The sequence below is a fragment of the Lynx rufus genome, unplaced genomic scaffold, assembly GCF_022079265.1.
Source record: "Lynx rufus isolate CCGP_SWC_20201006 ecotype Redwood Valley unplaced genomic scaffold, mLynRuf1.p SCAF_4, whole genome shotgun sequence".
In the NCBI taxonomy this organism is placed as follows: domain Eukaryota; kingdom Metazoa; phylum Chordata; class Mammalia; order Carnivora; family Felidae; genus Lynx; species Lynx rufus.
Window position 1 is genome coordinate 46,368,427 of NW_025814856.1, and position 19,983 is coordinate 46,388,409.

The 19,983-nt window shown below is 41.3% G+C and overlaps 1 protein-coding gene across 1 annotated transcript in view; it reads left to right on the forward strand.

Moving 5' to 3' along the window:
- The window catches only part of ITPR1 (inositol 1,4,5-trisphosphate receptor type 1), a 328,245-nt gene that overhangs the window by 153,566 nt on the left and 154,696 nt on the right, over positions 1-19,983 (forward strand). Inside the window, exons 15-26 of the mRNA XM_047094661.1 lie at positions 487-647; positions 1,147-1,288; positions 3,199-3,357; positions 5,479-5,651; positions 6,859-6,978; positions 8,503-8,697; positions 11,288-11,539; positions 12,450-12,591; positions 13,685-13,838; positions 14,839-15,026; positions 18,132-18,270; positions 19,189-19,243. Coding sequence (XP_046950617.1) covers positions 487-647; positions 1,147-1,288; positions 3,199-3,357; positions 5,479-5,651; positions 6,859-6,978; positions 8,503-8,697; positions 11,288-11,539; positions 12,450-12,591; positions 13,685-13,838; positions 14,839-15,026; positions 18,132-18,270; positions 19,189-19,243 — 1,880 coding nt within the window. The remainder of the gene's footprint in view (positions 1-486; positions 648-1,146; positions 1,289-3,198; positions 3,358-5,478; positions 5,652-6,858; positions 6,979-8,502; positions 8,698-11,287; positions 11,540-12,449; positions 12,592-13,684; positions 13,839-14,838; positions 15,027-18,131; positions 18,271-19,188; positions 19,244-19,983) is intronic.

Genomic DNA, 19,983 nt, shown 5'->3' on the forward strand with positions numbered 1-19,983 from the left:
GCACGTGTGTGCATGCACACGCACAAGTCGGGGAGGCTCAGAGAGGCAGGGAGCAGGGGGAGAGAATCCCAAACAGGCCCCGAATGTGAGGCTCATTCTCAGGAACCAAGAGATCTTGATCTGAGCTGAAATCAAGATTCACATGCTTAACCCACTGAGCCACTCAGGCACACCTCTGTATGTGTTTATAAACATGTTTTACAATTGTTAACAGTCTTAACATGCTTCTTTTCACAAATGAAGGTGTAAAATGATATCAGAGCCCCCTTTCTGCCTCCTTCTTTCCCACAGTAACAATCTCTAGAGGTAACAACCGTTAATGATTTGAGGTACTTCCTTTCATATGTTTTTCTGTGTCTAGTTGATTCTTACTGTGAGATAGCTCCAGCTACTTGGATTGCCCAGTGTCACATAAATAGTGTTTTGATTAATGTTTTACTGTCTCAGTCCAAGAGACAATCCCATAAAGACCATTTTGCTTTTCAGATTGGCACCTCCCCTGTGAAGGAGGATAAGGAAGCATTTGCCATAGTTCCGGTTTCTCCTGCTGAGGTTCGGGACCTGGATTTTGCCAATGACGCCAGCAAGGTGCTGGGCTCTATAGCTGGAAAGCTGGAGAAAGGCACCATCACTCAGAATGAAAGAAGGTAAGGGCTTCACATAAGAACCAGACATACTCAACCTCACCCACTGTGGAGCTCTTAAATCTGTTGTTTGCAGAAAGAGAAAATGCCAACTCTGAACAGCTTTGTGTGAGAGGGTCAGGCCTTAACATTTATATGTGGCTTTAACTTGTGATTTTCAAGAACCACACTCACTTCTTTGAAAGTCTCTAAAATTGTAAAGACCTTTTTCTCTGTCTCTAGTTTGGCCTCTAGAACTTTCTAATAAATGATAGGGGCCACAGTTACTCTGACGTAAAATTTGAAGGCTCATATTTTGTGAAGGTGTTTATCCTTTTGTGGACAATAATGTGCTGTGTGTATTTTACTCTTTTTGGTCATTGGTCCTCACTTTTGAGGAAATTGGGAAGAAAGGACTTGTTTGCGTTTAAGTGCCTCATTAGGCCTGGGTCTTTCAAGGTAAAGTTTTCAACCTGTTATACGTCGAACATTTCCCATCTCTGATAGCTTCTTTGCTCTCAAGGTCTGTAACCAAGCTGCTGGAAGACTTGGTTTACTTTGTCACTGGTGGCACTAACTCTGGTCAAGATGTGCTTGAAGTGGTCTTCTCCAAGCCTAACAGAGAACGGCAGAAGCTGATGAGAGAACAGAATATCCTCAAGCAGGTCTGTGAGATGCAACATATTGGGATCTCTGTAAGAAATCAGTGGGATCACTGCTCTTACAGAGGGACATGACTGGTTCCCACCTGGAAGGCTTGATCAGCTGACTTTTGAAGAAAACAGATTTGATTTTATAGAGCAGTTCTAAGTTCGTAACAGTAATGCATGGAAAGCACAGAGTTCACGTATACCTCCTCCTTCTACATATGCATAGCCTCACCTATCATTAATATCCTCCGCTGTAGTGATACATTTGTTACAATTGCTGAACGTACATTGACCCATCATAATTTCCCCAAATCTAGAGTTGACATTAGGGTTCACTCTTGGTGGTATGCATTCTCTGGATTTAGGCAAATGTATAATAACATATCCATCATGATAGATTCATACAGAGTATTGTCACTGACCTAAAAACTTTCTGTACTCTGCCTGTTCATCCCTCCCTGCCCTCAACCCCTGGCACCCACTGATCCTTTTATTGCCTCCATCGTTTTGCCTTTTCCAGAATGTCATGTGGTTGAAATCATACAGTATGTAGCCTTTCTCTCACTTAATAATATGCATCTAAGGTTCCTCTGTGTCTTTTCATGGCTTCATAGCTCAGTTAATTTTTTTTTTTAATGTTTATTTGCCTTTGAGAGAGAGAGAGAGACAGACAGACAGACAGACAGAATCTGAAGCAGTCTCCAGGCTCTGAGCTGATGGCACAGAGCCCGATGCAGGGCTCGAAGTCACTAAATGCGAGATCATGACCTAAGCCGAAGCTGGATACTTAACCAACTGAGCCACCCAGGCTTTCATAGCTCAGTTAAATTGACAACACACTTGTTGAATGTCAGCATGTAACAATTCACCTGTTAGGAACTCCAAGAAGAGTTCAGTTGACAACTGTATTTTCATCAAAAATAATAATAAGTGCCATGTGTTCTTAATGTTATTTCATAGGACTGGAAAATTTGGAGGATTTGGTAAACTCAGGCCTGTATAAGCTCTTACAGGGACCTCCGTAAATCAACACAAGATCTTACCACAAAGAATGAGTAATGGCTTACAGGACATATATAGATGGTATTATCTGGTTTAAATTTAAGTAAGCTGGTGTAAAGACAAATTGTAGGGAGGTAAGTGACAAGGGTAGATGAAGTGCACAGAAATGCATACTATATAGTTCTCTAAAGCTGTCAGAGATGGGGGTGTACGCTTGGCATAGAAATTCCTGGCCACTAGAACCCAAAGAAAAATATATTAGTTACTACTCCTTCAGTTCTCCATAGGAACTTGGGATTTGAGAACACTTTTTCCTGTTGGTTGATGAAAGACAAAATTTATTAACACTTCATCATGTTTCAGCACGGTTTTCTAGTCCAAGAAGAAATTATGTCCAGCTGTTTCAGGTGATGACCTCCCAGATTAGATTGGCTCAATGCCAATGCTCATTTCTACAATAATAATTCCTTGAGGGGCCAAAATGATCAGATTCCGTGGCAGAAGCCTTTGCTGAGCACTATATTTATGCAACTGACAGTTTTTAATCTTTTATCCTTAGCACTCCCTTGTGAGCTGGGTAGTGTTCTTTCCATTTTATTCCTGAGAAAACCAAAGGTTACCTTGACTGTGTTCTTTACCACTAGGGAATAATGCAGGTGAATGATTTCAGCCTAGAATCTGCTGATTGCAGAGTCCACACTCTTAACCACAGCCCTACACACTGTACTGGGAAGTGTTTGAGGACCAGTTAGGTCCAGGTGGACTGTGGTGAGTGGGTGTACAATTTTCAGGTTACTGACATTGATGTAGAGAGAGTGGTCTGTGTAGTGCTGCCTCCCAGGAGATTCTATTAGTTTGCGACAGAGGACTAGCCATTAACACACTAAATGGTGACGGTGTTTATTCTTCCTTCTCACAACCAGATCTTCAAATTGTTACAAGCCCCGTTCACAGACTGTGGCGATGGCCCAATGCTGCGGCTCGAGGAGCTTGGGGACCAGCGGCATGCTCCTTTCAGACATATCTGTCGGCTCTGCTACAGGGTCCTGAGACACTCTCAGCAAGACTACAGGAAAAACCAGGTTGGGATTTAGGATTGATGGGAAGTGATGGGCAGTTTTGTCCCTGAAGTTCACTTACTTGCCTCATGAGTTCTAAGTGTTAAATCTGTAATTACTTAATGGCTAGAGAATAGTTCATTAGGTTTGTGTGTAGAAAGGAAATAGATTTTTTGCAAGCCTGAGAAGAAGATACATTCTAGAGTCCTTAAGAAGGATACCCAAGAAGTCCCCTTCTGCAGCCACCTTTCAGTGAGATTTTTTTTTTGATACTGTTAGTACATTTCTAGTATTTTTTATGGCATGTTATCTTAAAAATCAGGGAAATGATTGCATGTGTTTATATTAAAGCAAGAGTGGAATCTTCTTGCTCCCTTCCATATCTTCCATCTGTGCTGGTAACTTTCTCTTTATCTTGGTTGTGGCTCATGTTTTATGGTATTCTAAGTTCTTATCTGTGTCATGACACTGTATATAGTGTCCTCATGAGATAAACTTTCTAACCTCTCTGGGGTCTCCCATCAATTTGCCATTCTAAGGAAACCTGGAAACTGTGTTGCCACACTTAGTAGTTCTCGGCTGGGAGTAATTTTGTCCCCCAGGAAATACTTGGCAATATCTGGAGACCTTTTTGAGTGTCACAACTTGGGCGGGATGGGGCGAGGGGGCATCTGGTGGGTAGAAGCCACGGATGCTATTGAATATCCAGTAATGCACAAGACATCCCCCAACAATGAACAGTTACCCAACCCAGAAAGTCAGTAGTGCTGAGGCTGAGAAGTTTTGTACTGCATTGAATTAGTGTAGGTGCACAGATGATGCTTATCATAACCTTGACTCCTCCTCTCTGCATTGTGTTACAAAAGGCTTTTGTTTGTAAACTTTGGACTGCCACCACATCTGGCCTTTAAATTTAAACTTCTCTCTGTAATGAAAATTGTTCTGTTCTGTCATGAAGAAAGTGTTAAACTTCAGCAGTGCTCTCAAGTATTAGATATAACCTTGTTAGCAAGTATAAGCTTTTGACTTAGCCTTTGCTATTATCTAAATAGAAGGTATCATATACCTATGATGCTTTGTTCAGTAGCCTGGACAGGTTGCCTTTGGGTGCTCTGGTTACTTTAATTCTGCCAGTGCATTAGAACCATACTCAAATAGTGCCAAAGAGATTTTTGTTCTGTTCCTCTCTGCCATCTTCCAATGAGGATACATCAGAGCCTCTAGAGTGTACTAGCACATTTCGCTTGTACATGAAAAGGCCAAACCAGTCCCACCTGTCGCTGCTACATTGAATGTCTTTGCTTGTTGTTACGGATTGTCTGCCACCCAGCAGCAGTCTGTCCCTGAAGGCTGATTAATTATGAAACATGCATCCTTACTGATTATGGGCTGAAAAGTGGCCAGTGTCCACTGTAAACACCCTGAGTAGTTTTTAGGATTTGGGAATTAATTTTGAAACATTAAACCAAGTTTCAAGTGCTGTTTGAACTTTGAGTCTGTCTTAGGCAGGAAACGTCTCTGAATAGAAACAAATACCGATAAGAGATTTCCCTGACTTCTCATATATTTTTTATGGAATGTCATGTCTGCTCCCCAAAGAGAGAAGCCAGCGATGTTTTTATGCGTTCTGTGAATATGATTGACTGGCTTAGGTATTCCTCACTTGATTCTGCTCCCCATTGACTATGCAAATGTATTTTCACCCCAGGTAAAGAAAACAAAATAGGGTGGTACTGTTCTAAACATCTAGGTAGGCTTAAGTATGTTTATTCAGCAGCACAGAGCAATAAGGCACAGTTAAGTCCTCTTGAATTAGCAATAAAATCACAGCTGAAAAACAGCTTTTGACCTTTTAGAAAAATAAGTCACCACATTAATATTTATACTGTGCACTTGATAAAATGCCCATCTGTACATACAGGGTAATTTGCTTAATTACATTTGTGTGGCAGGTTTAGTAAAACCAAGGGTGTGAGGGAGTTTGCAGCTGTTGACCTAGATGAAAAAGTTGTAGAAAGGTACCTAACTAGGATTTCCCTTATGAACAGTCCTTCTCGCTAGGGAAGGTTGCTGCTTTGCTTAGTTTGGGGTTAACCTTAAAATCTTCTGTTCTCCCCGCTTGACCTCCCTTTTCATCCTTAAAAGGAGTACATAGCCAAGCAGTTTGGCTTTATGCAGAAGCAGATTGGCTATGATGTGTTGGCCGAAGACACCATCACCGCCCTGCTTCACAATAACCGAAAACTCCTGGAAAAACACATCACCGCCGCTGAGATCGACACGTTTGTCAGTCTGGTGCGAAAGAACAGGGAGCCCAGGTGAGGTGGAAGTGGGTCTGATCCACCGAAGGTGTCTGTGCCTTGAAGATGCAGGCATTGAGCTAGTCAGGGTGCTTTTGGCGAGGTTTCCTTTGGAGGGCTGCCAGTGACAGATTTCGGTTAGGCTGGTCTGGAGAGGCTCTTGGGTGAGTAGTGGAAAGAACACGGTAGTGGGATAGACCCGTAGTGGAATCCTAGTTCTGCACTTGGCCAGCTGGGTGACTTTCTCTTTCCGCTTGAGCTTTAATTTTCTTCTATGCTAAATGGGTGTTTATGAAAATTGAATGAGAATAAATACACGTGAAGTGCCTGGCACTTGGTAGACGCACAGGAAATCACAGTGATGGCCATTTATTCACAGTTTAGCACCCCCTAATTATCACTTAGAACACCTCCCCCAAGTGTCATCAGTAAGAGTCTTTTGCAAACTTAGTTGTCACTTGAGTGTTTCTATTTTACATTACAGTTCTGTCATTTCTCATTCACATAGATCTCCCCCCCCCTTTCCTCTTTTCTTCTCCTCATTAAGATCTACAGCATTTCAGAAGCAGTGGAAAGTAGTTTATAATATAGGTATGGTGAATGGTCACACTGAGATACAATGAGAGCTGATAGTGTTGTTATAAAGTGACTCCTCCCACCCCATAAAGATGAAGAATGTTCCATGGAGCATTCTCATGTTCAGGGAATCAACTAAATAAGCACTTGACATGTATTATTGCATTTAATGCTCAGGACAGCCCTACAAGGTTTTACGTTACCCTCTCCTGAAGATGAGAAAAGTGAGGTTAAGACATATTCCCATGTAACACTGCATATCAGAATATCACTAATGAGAACAGGGATTCCAACTTGGGCCATCAGGCCTCAGAGCCTTTCCTCACCTCTCTGGTCCTCCTCCATCTCCACCATTTCTTCCTTATGCAAACGTCTTCCTTGTCTTGTTTGTTTCATTTTAATCTCATCATCTGTTCATCTGCCCTGGCCCTTGCCATCTTTTTTCTTTTTCTCCTTTCTTGATTTCTTCTCTTAGCGCAACCGGGTTTCTGCTGGTGCTGTAGACACTGGCACCAAAACCTAAAATGTCTCTAGTTTCTTGTGTCGAAGATACGTTGGGTCTGTCCGCTTGAGGAGGAGTCTGGCTCCGAGAGCCAAACCTCTACTGTGGCTGCAGAAAACATTTCGTTTGCTTTCTCTTTCTCCATAGATTCTTAGATTACCTCTCCGACCTCTGTGTTTCCATGAACAAATCGATCCCGGTGACCCAGGAACTGATATGTAAAGCTGTGCTGAATCCAACCAATGCCGACATCCTGATTGAGACCAAGTGAGTGGGGGCTATTGGGGTTGAAGATACAGATGAGGAAGGGATTTAGATGGAGAATGTATGGTCCAGTGGATGTCTGCACTCTAGGATAATAGAACTTAACACTTTGATTTCTCTAGACTTGGTCTGAAGTCAGATGAGCTGGCATGGGATCTTGCTTATGCAAAGGTCTTTGATGGGGGAATTCAGTTTACCTTTAGAGTGGCCTCTTCTGTACATAGGTATCACTTTGCACACTGGTTTATTTATTTATTTTTGAATATATTTATTATTTTAGTACATTTTTTAAAGTTTTATTTTGAGAAAGGCAAGCAGGGGAGGGGCAGAGAGAGAGAGGGAGAATCCCAAGAAGGCTCCACACTGTCAGCACAGAGCCTGATGTGGGACTTGAACTCACAAAATTGTGAAATCATGACTTGAGCTGAAATCAGCAGACACTTAGCCATCTTAGCCACCCATGCGCCCCCTTGCACATTGGCTTAAAAATAATGTGAATTCACCAGAGAGCATTTTGCACATACTTGATTTAATGTTAAGAGTTTAAAGTTCTTTGGGTAGGATCACCAGTTTTAAAAGTTAAAGGAGATAATTCAATGGTGATGTTAGGTCACTGTAGGAAAGAGCTTTTTAATTATCACTGTTGAAAATGTGTTTAGTGGTACATAAAAATTTTGGTAATAGTAGTGATTGATTTTTTATCAGGGGAACAGTTTTCCTGATAAGTACAGTACTAGTAATAGGGCCAGTGTTTAGAAAACAAAACAAAACCCAAAACTGAATTATGCCCTGAGCTCTAGTGGGGTTTGTTTGTTTGTTGCTTTTTTTGTTTAGTTGTGTTTTTGGTTTTTTTTGCTTCTCATAACTTAATTTTGGGTTTGGGCTAATGCAACCTCTCAGCATTTTGGCATTTGGGCCTGAATAACTGTTAATCATGATGGACTATCTGTGTGTTTAGCAGCATCCTTGGCTTCTACCCACTAGATGCTCATTGTACCCCTCCCACTCAGTTGGGACAAACAAAAATGTTAAAATGTTTGCAGACATTGCCCAGTGTCTCCTGGGGAGGGTGCAGGGCAGACAAAATCACCTGCTTGAGCACCACTGGAATAAAGTATATGAAGAAGTTCAAGTTTGGCTCTTTGTGATTTTGCCATTAAGAGGCAAAAAAAAAAGGTTATCTATGTGTTTTTATGCTAAAAGTTTTTTATGTCTTTTTTTTCTTTATTTTTTTTTTTAATTTTGAGAGACAGAGCCTGAGTGGAGGAGGGGCAGGAAGAGACAGGGAGACACAGAATCGAAGCAGGCTGCAGGCTCTGAGCTGTTAGCACACAGCCCAGTGCGGAGCTCAAACCCACAAACTGCGAGATCATGACCTGACCCAAAGTCGGCTGCCTCACCAGCTAAGCCACCCAGGCACCCCTATGCTGAAAGTGAAGCTAGATTTCAATATATTGCTAGAGTTGATCTTACATTAGCAAGTATTGCTAACCATAAGGAGTTTTCACTACTCCTCTTATTTTCCAGGCTGGTTCTTTCTCGTTTTGAATTTGAGGGTGTTTCTACTGGAGAGAATGCTCTGGAAGCAGGAGAAGACGAGGAAGAGGTGTGGCTCTTTTGGAGGGACAGCAACAAGGAGATTCGCAGCAAAAGTGTCCGGGAACTGGCCCAAGATGCCAAAGAAGGGCAGAAGGAGGACCGCGATGTTCTCAGCTACTACAGGTGATGGGGAGTCCCGCTGGGCTCAGTTCAGGCTGCCCTGGAGGGAATTGATGAGGAATTTACTGCTTGCTTATTGATTGCTCCACACAATCACATGTTGTCACCTATCTAGCAAAAAGATGTAGATTTTAGGATTTGGGCGTGTAAGGTTTCATTGGTACTTAGGTAGTAAATTGATTCCTGGACGTGGCCAAGTAGGGAAAACAGTGAGTGCTTGCATCAGCCCCTCATTACTATTTGTCCTTAACAGAATAATAGCATACAGGCGCATATCATGTGGTCACATTGCTTGTGTTCAAATCCTGACCTTTCTACTTACTAGGTTTTTTTGCCTTTGGCCAAGTCATATACCTCTTCATGCCCCAGCTCCTTTATCTGCAAAATAGAGACAGTAGTGCCAACCTCATAGAATTTTGCAGACAGAGGTAGAACATGAATACGTGTATTCATACATGTGTGTATGTTTATACACACACATAACACATATGTCTTTCTATATCTGTACAAATATTTTTTTTTGAGCGTGGGAGCAAGTACAAGTTGGGGAGGGGCAGAGAAAGAGGGAGAGAGAATCCCAAGCAGGCTCTGCACCATCAGCACAGAATTTCACGTGGGGTTCGAACTCACAAACCATGAGATCACGACCTGAGCCTAAGTTAAGAGTCGGATGGTTAACCGACTGAGCCACCCAGATGCCCCTGTACAAATACAGAATAAAACCTTGAGTCCCGTCCCCATCTGTACTTCCAGTTCCTTTCTCACACCATAGTGTTGTTGTAGCCTTCACCTTTCCGTATTGATAATTTACTCTTGAGAGAAACCTGGCTGGCCTTTTACCTGGTGTGCATCCTTGTTTGCTCACTCTCCACCTCTGCCGGTTACCTCATCTGGCCCTAGGGTCTCCCGGGTCCCAGCTTTAAGATCTCCTGGCCCTGCCACCTCAAGAGAAGGCAGTGGAAAGGAAATGAAGGGGCAAGAGAGCCAAGGAAAACTTTTCAAAGAATAGAGAAGCAAAGATGGAAAAGTGCTTAGGGCATTTTTTAACAAGTAAAACTTTGCAGCTACAGTGCCCTTTGATAGCTCCTGTGTTCTCTTCCCTCCCATTCATGCATGTAGTGTATACCCTCCTACTTTCTCTGTGTTTCTGTTTTACTACATTTGTATGTATTCATAAAAAATATATAGCATTTTGCCAGTTCTTAGGACTGTATGTAAATGGTACTGTACTTGTCTCATTTATCCTGTATTGTTTCTGAAATGTGCTCGTGTTAATGGTGGTAGATCTGTTTCTCTAATTTCGACTTCTGGATGGCATTCCCTTTTATTATGCCATGTTTTCATTGCTCTTGGATATTCCATCATATGCCACAATTTAGTTTTTCATGTCAGGGGACCTCCTTATTCAAAAGGTATGCGTATGAGTGAGAGTTTGTCTTTCCTATTAGGAGTGGAATTGTTGAATTGGCAAGTTTTACTGAGCGATCCTAGATTGGGTATTGTGGTGCACACTCACACCAGTTGTGAGTGAGAACTTTGTTTCTCCTGGTGTTTGCTACCTGTGAATATTGTGATGCTTTTTACTCTTTGGTAATTTTATAAGCATGAAATAGAATCATATTTTAATCTGTATCCACTGAAATCTAGTGAGATTGAGAACATTTTCAACTCATGGTTATCAATAATAAATAGGATTTTGGATTCAGAAGTCAGTATTGGCCACATTGGAAGCTTATAGCTTTTTGATTTCACATTACAAGTTGTTTTTTCTTTTAATGTCTGATGTATCTTCTCCTGAGGGTGAATGGGAAAGGGTACTTCTATGGTCCAGTTCAGAAGGTGACAAAGATCACATGTAGTTGGATGAGGAAGAAAACAAAACAGTTTGAGGAGTCCCCTACTTTGCACAACATGTTTTTCATGTAGAAGTCAAAGAGGCTGATATGAGATAAGATCCAAAGAGGATGATAAAATTTCTATGAGTTTCAGTATGGGAGATGATGTTTAACATTTTCTACATGGTCTTTAATGTACTGTATAAAAAAACAGCTGAGGAAATAGACAACCATTTTAAATATAACATTTTCCCCCCTTTTTATCATAAAACAAACAAGGACAAAATGGAATCAAGTAGTCACATAATTACTCCAACTCAGCAGCGTGGATTTGTATGACTGGTGGTAAAGCCTGAACAGTTTCTTCATTTGCTTGGTACACAGGCAATGTAAGGGTGTCGATGTATAAGATCAGGTGGCCAAATGTCACTCCTGTGAAAGTTGGGGATATTCAAATGGTCTTGCTGTGTGTTGCCATTCATCCTCAATAATTTCTCTTGTTTTAAATGTTTTATTATATATTTTGAGAAAGAGAGACAGAGCGTGAGCAGGGGAGGGGCAGAGAGAGAGGGAGACACAGAATCCGAAGCAAGCTACAGACTCTGAGCTGTCACTACAGAACCTAATATGGGGCTTGAACTCACGGGCCGTGAGATGATGGACCTGAGCCAAAGTTGGACGTTTAACTGACAGTGCCACCAAGGCGCCCCTTTGCTCAATGATTTCTGATTTCTTCACATAACTTTTCTTTTCTTCAGGTATCAGTTGAACCTTTTTGCTAGGATGTGTCTAGACCGCCAGTACCTGGCCATCAATGAAATATCAGGCCAGCTGGATGTAGATCTCATTCTCCGCTGCATGTCTGATGAGAACCTGCCCTATGACCTGAGGGCATCCTTCTGTCGCCTCATGCTTCATATGCACGTGGACCGAGATCCCCAGGAACAAGTCACTCCCGTGAAATATGCCCGCCTCTGGTCTGAGATTCCCTCGGAGATCGCCATTGATGAGTGAGCCTGCTGCTTTAAAACCTCATTAATGTTTTGTGTCACTGTAGACCACTTATGGTCAAGTTCAGTGAAGTTCAAGTTCAGTGAAGACGAAAGGTGAAGTGTATTTTTTTTTTCAAGAATGCAAAAGATGGCATACTTCGATTTTTTATGTCTTGTCTTTTTTTTTTTTTTGTAATTCAACAAATATTTGTCTCTGTGTCAGCCTTAACTACTGTATCAGTGAACAAACCAAAACACTATCTGTACACTAGATGGGGAAAAAAGATATAAACAAGATAAATGATTACATGTCTTAGAGATACTTGCTAAGGAGGAGAAATAAATTAAGGACAGAGGGTAGGAGAGGGGATTTTGGGGAGGGGATATTGGCTTTGTGGCTGAGCAGCTGGGGAAGGCTCAACAGGGAAGATATTGAACTTTTTTTTTGTTAAGTTTTTTTAAATGTTTATTTTTGACAGAGAGAGTGTGAGCAAGGGAAGGGCAGAGAGAGAGGGAGACACAGAATCTGAAGCAGACTCCAGGCTCTGAACTGTCAGCACAGAGCCTGATAGAGGGCTCCAACTCACAAACCACAAGATCATGATCTCAACTGAAGTCAGACGCTTAACCGAGCCACCTAGGGGCCCCAGGATCTTGAACTTTTATTTCATTTTCTTTGTGTTTTTTTCCCAATATTTATTTATTTTGGAGAGTGAGAGAGACAGAGTGCTAACGGGGGAGGGGCAGAGAGAGGGAGGCACAGAATCCAAAGCAGGTTCCGTCCAGGCTCTGGAGCTGTCAGCACACAGCCCAATGCAGGACTTGAACCCATGAACCATGAGATCATGACCTGAGCTGAAGTCAGGCTCTTAACCGACTGAGCCACCCAGGCGCCCCTGATTTCCTTTTCTTTCTCTTTTCCTTTTAGCTATGATAGTAGCGGAGCTTCCAAAGATGAAATTAAGGAGAGGTTTGCTCAGACCATGGAATTTGTGGAGGAGTATTTAAGAGATGTGGTTTGTCAGAGGTTTCCTTTCTCTGATAAGGAGAAAAATAAGCTTACATTTGAGGTAATTCATGATGAAATAATCTATATGTTTTACCTGCTTTTCATTGGTCATTTTTCTCTGGGATAAATAGAAAATATTTTAGCATGTGGTGATTTCTGTGATGATACTCCAGTTTTGTAATAAAAGGGAATTGAGCTCAATTTTGTTCCACAAGAAAATAGAACGGATACCAGTTGCTTGACTTACTGGTAGTTATGCTGGTAGAATAAATATCCAGGGTTAATTGAATCACATAAAATGATAGAACATTACGTATACTCTGTATGTGATCTTAAAAACAACAGGAAAGAAACAGACTATGCTTGGGATCCATCATAGATTAATCATTTGAGGGACACAAATCCTTATTACCTTTGACTTAAAACGTTTCTTTTTGAGACCAGTTTTCCTTTTGAGGAGTCTATTTCCAAGGATTGCAATATTGTTTTCTGTATCCTGTTGGGCTGCAACGTGGCTTGCCCTGCGGTATCTTTCTTATTTATTTATTTATTTATTTATTTATTTATTTTTAATTTTTAAATTTTTAAAAAATTTACATTCTAATTAGTTAGCATATAGTGCAACAATGATTTCAGGAGTAGATTCTTTAGTGCCCCTTACCCATTTATCCCATCCTCCCCCTCCCAAAACCCCTCCCGTAACCCTTAATTTGTTCTCCATATTTATGAGTCTCTTCTGTTTTGTCCCCCTCCCTGTTTTTATATTATTTTTGTTTCCCTTCCCTTATGTTCATCTGTTTTGTCTCTTAAAGTCCTCATATGAGTGAAGTCATATGATTTTTGTCTTTCTCTGATTGACTAATTTCACTTAACATAATATCCTCCAGTTCCATCCACACTCCACAGATGATTATGTCAGTTTTTTATCAACTAGTTATTAAAACAGATCAGTAGCTTTGCAGGTTTTTGTTTCTTATTTTTTCTCCTTAGGAAACAAAGTGGAATTTGATCAGAAATGCAAGCAAAATATATGTCTCCTCTTACCATAAGAAGGGTCAGAATCAGACATTTATAAATTAGCATAAAATGGAACTAAAAGATGCAGTTGACCTAATACCATCTCTCTCTCACTCTCTCTCGTTTTAATATAATAGGTTGTAAATTTAGCTAGGAATCTCATCTACTTTGGTTTCTACAACTTCTCTGACCTTCTCCGATTGACCAAAATTCTCTTGGCCATCCTGGACTGTGTGCATGTGACGACCATCTTTCCCATTAGTAAGATGGCGAAAGGAGAAGAGAATAAAGGTAAGAATGTCATGGCAAAGTGGAGAAGTGATATTTGCTGGCACCTGCACACCCGGGACATGCCCTCCCAGCCTCTTCTGTTACTACTCTTGTCATGTTTCCCTGTGATGTCCTGTCCTTTTCTTCTTGACTTTTCATTGTGGACGTTTTTGAACAAAAAAGCTGAAAGAATAGCACAGCCAATACCAATACATATGAGTCCTTGATTATTCACATTTTGCTCTGTTTCCTTCATATATAAGTCTATCTGTATTTCTCCTTAGGAAATTTTGCAAAACCATTTGAAAGTTACCTGACAAATTGAATGCTTATCTCTTAAGAACACATGTCCTAGCCTTGTCTTCAATGTATCATGAGGCATTCAATGATGATATTAGTATATGATGAAATAAAATCCTGGCTTGTATCTGAGTATTGTATTTCCAGTCTGTGAATAGATAACTCCACTTTTATATGTTTATTTTTTCTTCTGCTTTAGGTACCTACTATGTACTCACATACCGATAATTGTTGACCTTGTCTCTATAGCTAGAACAGAAAAATACTGTGTTAGATCCTGTGCTCAGTCATTTCACATATATTTCACCATTTCATCCTCTGAGCTCCTTTAGTCTCATTTTATAGATGAAGAAACTGAGCCTCAGAGGTAATCCTGCGTACTTGAGATCAGTGTTTGTAGCAGCACTCAATTTGTGCCTCGTTAGCTCCTGTGCCCCTAATTTTGTGGGTAGCAACAAGCATGTGCTAGGTGACCAGTAAAATTTGGAAGGTGAATTAATATACCAAAGTGCTCCTTTATGGATTTCAAAGCCCATCTGTTTTCCACTACTCTTTTTTCCCCGTATTTTTGATGGGTATTAACCCTTTCCAGTTCCTTGGATCCTGAGAACGTGTTGGGACAGATTTGTTAAATATGTTTAGAGTTGTGCTCCTTGTCAGGTGCCTCAGAGTACTCTCCCGGAGTGTTGTCATGACTGGGGTCTGTCCTGGCCCTTCCTAGGAAGTAATGTAATGCGGTCCATCCATGGGGTTGGAGAGCTGATGACCCAGGTGGTGCTCCGCGGAGGAGGCTTTTTACCCATGACTCCTATGGCTGCTGCCCCTGAAGGCAACGTGAAGCAGACAGAGCCAGAGAAGGAGGATATCATGGTCATGGACACCAAGTTGAAGATCATTGAAATACTCCAGGTAACCGTCTCAGCCAGAGGTGGTGGGGACAGAATGTACTTCATAGGGCTACCATTTTGGATTGTGTCCGTCCTTTTATAAAGCCCTAGACTTTCTGGGAAGAGAGTGGAAGCAAATTCTTAGCTCATTGTTAAGTGCCATTTATGAGCCAGCTGTCTTCATCCTTTTGTCATCTCATACCCCTCCGCAGTGTGCCCTTTTCCTGCCAGCCATGACACAACTTCCTCTAGTTACCTTAGCTTTCCATCACCATTGGCCTCTAGGTCTGCCCCCAAGATGCTCCCTTTGCTTAGAACTCACATAGGTATTCTTCTACATAAAGACAGATTTCTTGCTTATTTATTGCTCACAACTCAGCTTAAGGTTCAGTTAACTGCCTCCCTCCCTTTTTCATTCATTCATTAATTCTTTCATTCAGTATTTATTGAAATTGATTCTGTGCCAAGTACTTTTAAGCATTTGAGAGCCAGGGCTGAACAGCATATATTAATTTCCTGTTTCTAAAGAGCCTACATGTTGGTAAGAGTCATAGGCATATTAAACAACAGGTATGCTATGTCAGATAGTGGTAAGTGGTAAGGATGCTAAAATATAAGAGGGTCAGGATGGTTTGGAGGCCACCGGAATGTGGGGCCAGGGATATTTCTTTCGATGGGGTTGTCAGACAGGGCCTCTCTAGTAAGGGAACATGATCAGAGACCTGAATGAAGTGAGGAACCTAATATGTGAGTATCTAGGAAAATTCTCTGAGGCAGAGGGAATAACAGTGAGAAGACCCTGAGGTGGGAGCACACTTGGCAAATTTTGGAATAGGTTGGGTTCAAGAGGGAATGGAAGAAGATGAATCAGGGAGAGTAAGTACAAAACTCTTTGAGGAGATTTGGTATAAAGATGTATAGAGAAGTGGGGAAGTGACTGAAGGGTGATTGTTGGTGACAGGAAGTTTTTGTTGTAATAAGTTTTAAGTTGGGAGATTATAGCAAGTTTGTATCCTGAATGGAATGGTCAGGTAGAGAGGGACAAGTTGTTGACACAGGAGAGAGAGGATAATTGTACAAGTAAACTCCCTACATTGGTAAAATGAGGTCCGGGAGTCAGTCTCCTGAAGATAGGGTTTGATCTTAGGTATGAAAACCCTCCTGATCTCATGACATTCTGTGTTTTCCTCTTTCTGTTCATACATCATTTTTATTCATCAGCAGAATTATTTGTTCCTTAGTGAATAGAAGACTGTTACCACTTCTTTTTCCCATGCTGCCTAATCCCAACCCCAGAACATGTAGTAGATGATTATAAATGTTTGTAGACTTAATTTGTCTCTTGAGTCTGAATCACATTTTATCAGTAGTTTGAAAACATCCATTAGAGTCCTCAAATATTTAAGGCTGTAGAGAATGACTTAGGAAGGAACCTCATTGAACTTATTCCTGAACAAAAGTTGTGGAGGACTTCTTAGGCCATGGATTATGTATCCCTCGACTTTCTGCCCCATCCCTGCTTGCACCCTGTCTTTCTCAAAGAGAAAAAAAAAAAGTGATGTGTTGTAAAACTTGATGATACCTTGAGGTCCTCTCACTGTAGCCATCTGAGAACAGACAGCAGTTGGTTGGTGGATTCATTGTTTCATCAAATGCTTACTGACCCTCTCCCATATGCAAGGCGCTTTGCCGGGCACTGGCAGGAATGCACAGATGATTTGGGCAGGGACTGTATCCACCAGGGATTATATAGTCTAAGAGGAAAATAAGATGTGATGAAGCTGTGTCTTCATGCAAATAAAACTGTGAGGAACGTGTTCTCTTGGGACACAAGGGTGGGTCATGGGATCTCATTTGGTAAGCACCAGAGAAGGTTTTTACAGAAGAGGTAGGATCTTAACTCTGCTTTTAACCCTGAAAAGGATTTGTAGTATAGAAACAAGGGGACCTTCTCAAGTCCCCTTGAACTTGGAGCATGTCAGACCAGAGCATGACATCACATGGACCAGTAACAACTCTCCTTGGGCAAGGACGTAGAGTGTATCGAGCTTGTCAGAAATAAGATTGGAAAGGAGGAGCAGACCAGGTTCTGAGCACTCTGGGTGCCTAAGCACTCTGGGTGCCTAAAGTGCCAGGATTTTATTCTTTGGTGAGCCTTTGAGAGTTTTTATGTAGGGGACTGACCTAAGAATAGGCCCCTTTGGGAGCTGGATCTGGTATGGCAAGGCAGGAGATCATGAAGATATGAGCAAGGATAAATGATAGGAAAGATCCAGGAGACTTGGTAGAGGTGAAGCCAACAGGACATCGTCACTGATGAGATGTGTGTATCAGAGAGGGAGGGTTAGATTGACTGAGATTGATTCAGGATGAGAGAACCCAGGCAGGACTGACATTGCTAGTTTTATACAATACTGAGTTGGAGACTCTGGAAAGAAACCAAATGGGGTATCCAGTAGTAAGTAGGAAACCATGACCCAAGACCTTGGAAAGCAAGCCTAGGTAGTATAGTCTGGGAGAAGTGTATGTCCTGGGATTGAGTAAGGTCACCAGGGTCTTGAACTTTGATTTTCTATTCTTTTCTTTTTTTTTCAATATTTATTTATTTTTTGAGAGCGAGAGACACAGTGCAAGCAGGGGAGGGGCAGAGAGAATGAAGAGGGAACCCAAGAGTTAGTATATAAATCAAAGGAAACCATCAGAAATGAAAAAGACAAAACCAAGCTAATTTCTAGTAGTAAAAACATTTTTCTCTCTTAATTTTTTAAAAGCAAAGTGGCCAACATCACCGTTCTCATAGACCAGAGTTGGGATTTAATACTTGCAAAAAATAATGTTTTATAGAGGATGGAGTAAGTAGTGAGTGATTAATTGTTCTGATTATTAAATTAATTATCAGGATGCTGAAGTTTAGATGCAAAGGTGCTGCAGACAGATTTGATAGACCCCATGGCAGTCTGTTGTTGAAGTAACTGTTGAAGTCTAAGCCAAATATTTGGTTCCCTTAATGCTTAAGGTAATTGATGCAGCAGATACCAGACCCAGCCAGAGTGCGGTGGGTTGGCACAGTGTTACAGGTGGTATGCTAATGTAACCAATCTGTTTCCATTTCCACTTGAATCTTTAGTTTATTTTGAATGTGAGGTTGGATTATAGGATCTCCTGCCTCCTGTGTATATTTAAGCGAGAATTTGATGAAAGCAATTCCCAGACTTCGGAAACATCCTCTGGAGGCAGCAGCCAAGAGGGGCCAAGTAACGTACCAGGTTAGTGATTTCAGAATGGGATTTCAGCCATAGAATGGGATGTGGGACTAATAAAAGCTGGGGATTCAAACAGTACACACTACAAAAGGTAAAATGTGAATATTTTGAATATTACTGTAATTTAGAACAAAATCCTAGGAGTTACCCTTTTTGGGCAGAGGAATAATTAAAAGAGTTCAGATCTAGGGGCGCCTGGGTGGCGCAGTCGGTTAAGCGTCCGACTTCAGCCAGGTCACGATCTCGCGGTCGTGAGTTCGAGCCCCGCGTCGGGCTCTGGGCTGATGAATCAGAGCCTGGAGCCTGTTTCCGATTCTGTGTCTCCCTCTCTCTCTGCCCCTCCCCCGTTCATGCTCTGTCTCTCTCTGTCCCAAAAATAAATAAACGTTGAAAAAAAAAAATTAAAAAAAAAAAAAAAAAGAGTTCAGATCTCTTCTGGGTTAGGTCTTCTTTCCTTCCATCTTGGAGTGTCTTAATCATAGGACCGCTATGTGGTTGTGTTGTGGTTACAGAAATGCCAAAAAAACAAAACATAACCCTCTAAGAAAATTTATTGTCCACCAGCAGCTTTTAGTCATGATGGAAGTTTTCCCCTGCCCAGGAAATAGTGGTGAAGAATAAGGGGTAGTAGACATAATCCCACCTGTCAAGGCCTGAGCTTCCTTGGCACAAGGTCATCACTTTGCTCTACTAAGGGAATCATGAGTGGGTAGGAAATTGGCAGAAATGTGGAACATCGCACACCGGAGCCGCTGGACAGTGTGATCTGAGTTGATGTGGCTTCACAGGTTTGCAATATAAGATTCTGGAAGACTTGAGGTTAACCTATGGACAGGGGCAAGTCTATTTTTGGGAAAGTTCACCAACATCCTGTTTTTCTAGACCTTTCTGCACCTGAAGCTGTGTTCTCTAAATTTTCAGGTACTCTTGACTTTGAACATATTGAAGAACAAGCAGAAGGCATCTTTGGAGGAAGGAAAGTACATTTTCGGTGTTCAGTTTTGTGGGTGGTTCTGGTTGGGAAGCTTCTTTCATATAGCTTTGAAAGGCTCTTTCCTTCATTCTTCTAGGAAATGCTTAGTCTTTGGGTTTAGGTTATTTTACGGCTATCTTTGTAACTTTTAGTGCTCAGGTCAGAATGATACTAGGCTGTGTGTGTGTGTGTGTGTGTGTGTGTGTGTGTGTGTGTGTGTTTCCTGCCTAGGATAGAAAGAATGTAAGTAGGTTTACCCAAATACACATATGCTAGGATTTCTTTAATGGTGAAAAATAGGGTTGAAAGAAAAAAGGAGATTGAAAACAGAGTGAGGTTAACAAGATCATGTCCTTCTGCTGCTGATGGACTGACATTTTTATCCGTTGGCTCTTTAGAGCCCATGCAACAACAACAGCAACAAAAATATACCTGTCCCTAACATTAAATTAATGTATGATTTCCTTTTTTAAAAGAGTGGGTTACTCATTGTTGATTGAGATCTAAATACCTATCAGATTTGAATAGCTGTAAGCTTATATAAATACCTTATGCACCTAGTTCTTTTAACATATACCCTTGATTCAGTTATCTATTGCTGTATAATAAACTACTCCAGAAATTTAATGGATTAAAAAAATAAGCCTTTTATTGCTTCTCACAATTCAATGGCTTGACTGGAGCTAAGCTGGCTATTTCGTCTGCTGGTCACTGTTCAGTGTATTGTAAAACTGTGGTGGTCT